The sequence below is a fragment of the Phalangium opilio genome, unplaced genomic scaffold (assembly GCF_054372755.1).
Source record: "Phalangium opilio isolate 3A_F unplaced genomic scaffold, DU_Popi_V2 ptg000056l_1, whole genome shotgun sequence".
Lineage (NCBI taxonomy): Eukaryota > Metazoa > Arthropoda > Arachnida > Opiliones > Phalangiidae > Phalangium > Phalangium opilio.
The window spans coordinates 4,933,370-4,935,297 of NW_028324175.1; the positions used below are offsets into that span (position 1 = coordinate 4,933,370).

The 1,928-nt window shown below is 35.9% G+C and overlaps 1 protein-coding gene across 1 annotated transcript; it reads right to left on the bottom strand.

Moving 5' to 3' along the window:
• Nucleotides 1-221: 221 nt before the first annotated feature.
• Nucleotides 222-1,288, bottom strand: LOC149668136 (uncharacterized). Its single transcript, XM_089841297.1, has 4 exons — nucleotides 891-1,288; nucleotides 715-822; nucleotides 577-648; nucleotides 222-489 (listed from the first exon to the last, which is right to left on the bottom strand). The coding sequence occupies exons 1-4, from the start codon at nucleotides 908-910 to the stop codon at nucleotides 309-311; spliced, it is 381 nt and encodes a 126-aa protein (XP_089697423.1). The 5' UTR covers nucleotides 911-1,288; the 3' UTR covers nucleotides 222-308.
• Nucleotides 1,289-1,928: the final 640 nt, after the last annotated feature.

Here is a 1,928-nt window from a genome sequence, read left to right on the forward strand (position 1 = left end):
ATGAATTAAGGAATAAACAGTATTTTAATATGTTAATTAGATTAAAATTTGAACCATTAATTTCTCCCGTATTAATCAAATGGTTAAGGGGGTATGAAACTCCAGATGACGTTGGGGGAAAATAAAGAATCCCCAAAAATCCCGACTGGGGAAAAATGGTACCATAGTACATGCAATACCGTACGAAGATTGGTTGAATTATGAATTAAGAAATAAATTTTTATAAAAATTTAGGAGACGAATAAAAATGAAATTCAAATTGTAACTTTTAATTAATTTACTTTTATTTTTCCTACTTTTTTTCATAATTAATGGTTGATGTAAGCTACCTCTAAATTTTCAATTACATTATTTGTTATTAAACCACTAATTTCTTTAATTATGTTAGTCTCCAGGTCTGCCACCTGATTCATTCCCTCTCCATAAGTGGAGTTTAACTCCCGAGAATCGCGTCTACGTAAACAGTACGAATACACTGCAGTCTGGATGCTAAAGATAATAGAAGTTAATTTAAAGTTATTGGAAATATAAGTCTAATTAAATTGTTAGTGAAAACTATGGGATATGTTAATATACCTGTACCCGTCGCAGTTCGGAACAAAGTACGTTCCAGTAGGAGAATAAACCCCATCCTCGTTTCTTCCAGGGCTGAATAGAAATAACATATAAATAATCTCGATAACACTAACTATATAATTTAGCAATTTAACGTACCGAGGGTGTATTTGCCCCGCTACAATGTCCTCGAGGGACATTAAAAAATGAGGAACTCCTTCCACCCCAACGCTCGGAAACAGAAGTTGACGGATTAAATTAATTATTCTAAAATACACAATAATTAGCAATCTAAAACCTAACTCCATAAATATATATGACAGCGATATATTTACTTGAACCCGTCACAGTTCATAACGTAAGAATTAATGAACGCATTGTAGTTTTGATAGTCTACTAGCTCCACCCTAATTGCATTTAAATAATGTCTAGTGTTAATGCTAATTTAGATAACAAGGATTATAAAAGTTACCTCAAAAGTCATAGGGTGTTAATATGGAGTCTGCTTCAGACTCATTGTCTTCATTTTCAACCACGACATCATCATCATCGTCATCATCGCTAATGCCGATGAAATTTGGAGTATTCACTTCCTCTGAGTTATATTCCTCCGTGGGCCATTCGGAATACAACGGAAATCTTCCCGCGACCATATTGATAAATTTAGTTTAAATTGCGGAAAGAATCTATTCTATCCCCTTGAGGTAAAAATAACGTTGTGACCAAATTTTCAAAATTGTCCATGTCCCATCTAGTGTGTGGTATTAAAACCTCTAAACCTTCCACGAATTTTCTCAAAATCACAATAGAACTTCAAACAATTAGTATGAATTGTAGTGTTAAAAACTCTACACTTACCCCCCCCCCTTGTGGGGATAACCCAAGAAACCCCGAAACGATAAGAAATCAGACATCTTTAAATAGGTGAATGCCCACTTGTTTGAATTATATTGCTAAGTGAAAGAATACGGTACAGAAAAAGAGTACGTATCCGACCGCTCGTTTCGAACCACCTTTGCGACGAAGCCGCGTACGTCATCATTCAGCTGGACTTCCCACGTCGATTTAACTTCTCGACCGAGAGGTTAAACAGCCTTGATCTATGGCACATATCACGCTTGGACATCAGGTGGTAGCCCGCCGATGGGCAAGTTATTAAGAGAATCGTACCTATTACTATGGTTTAAGATGGGGTAGCTTGGGTTGTTTAAATTAGAGAGTAGTTTTGACAGAAGGAGTTGACACGTCGAGGAATCATGTTGAGTTTACACTACCTAGAAAGTAATCCGAATTGGGATGAAGTTGTCAATCACCTCAATACAAATACGATGCTCTTTTCGTATTACACCAAGTTTGAACCAAGTGAGATGGAT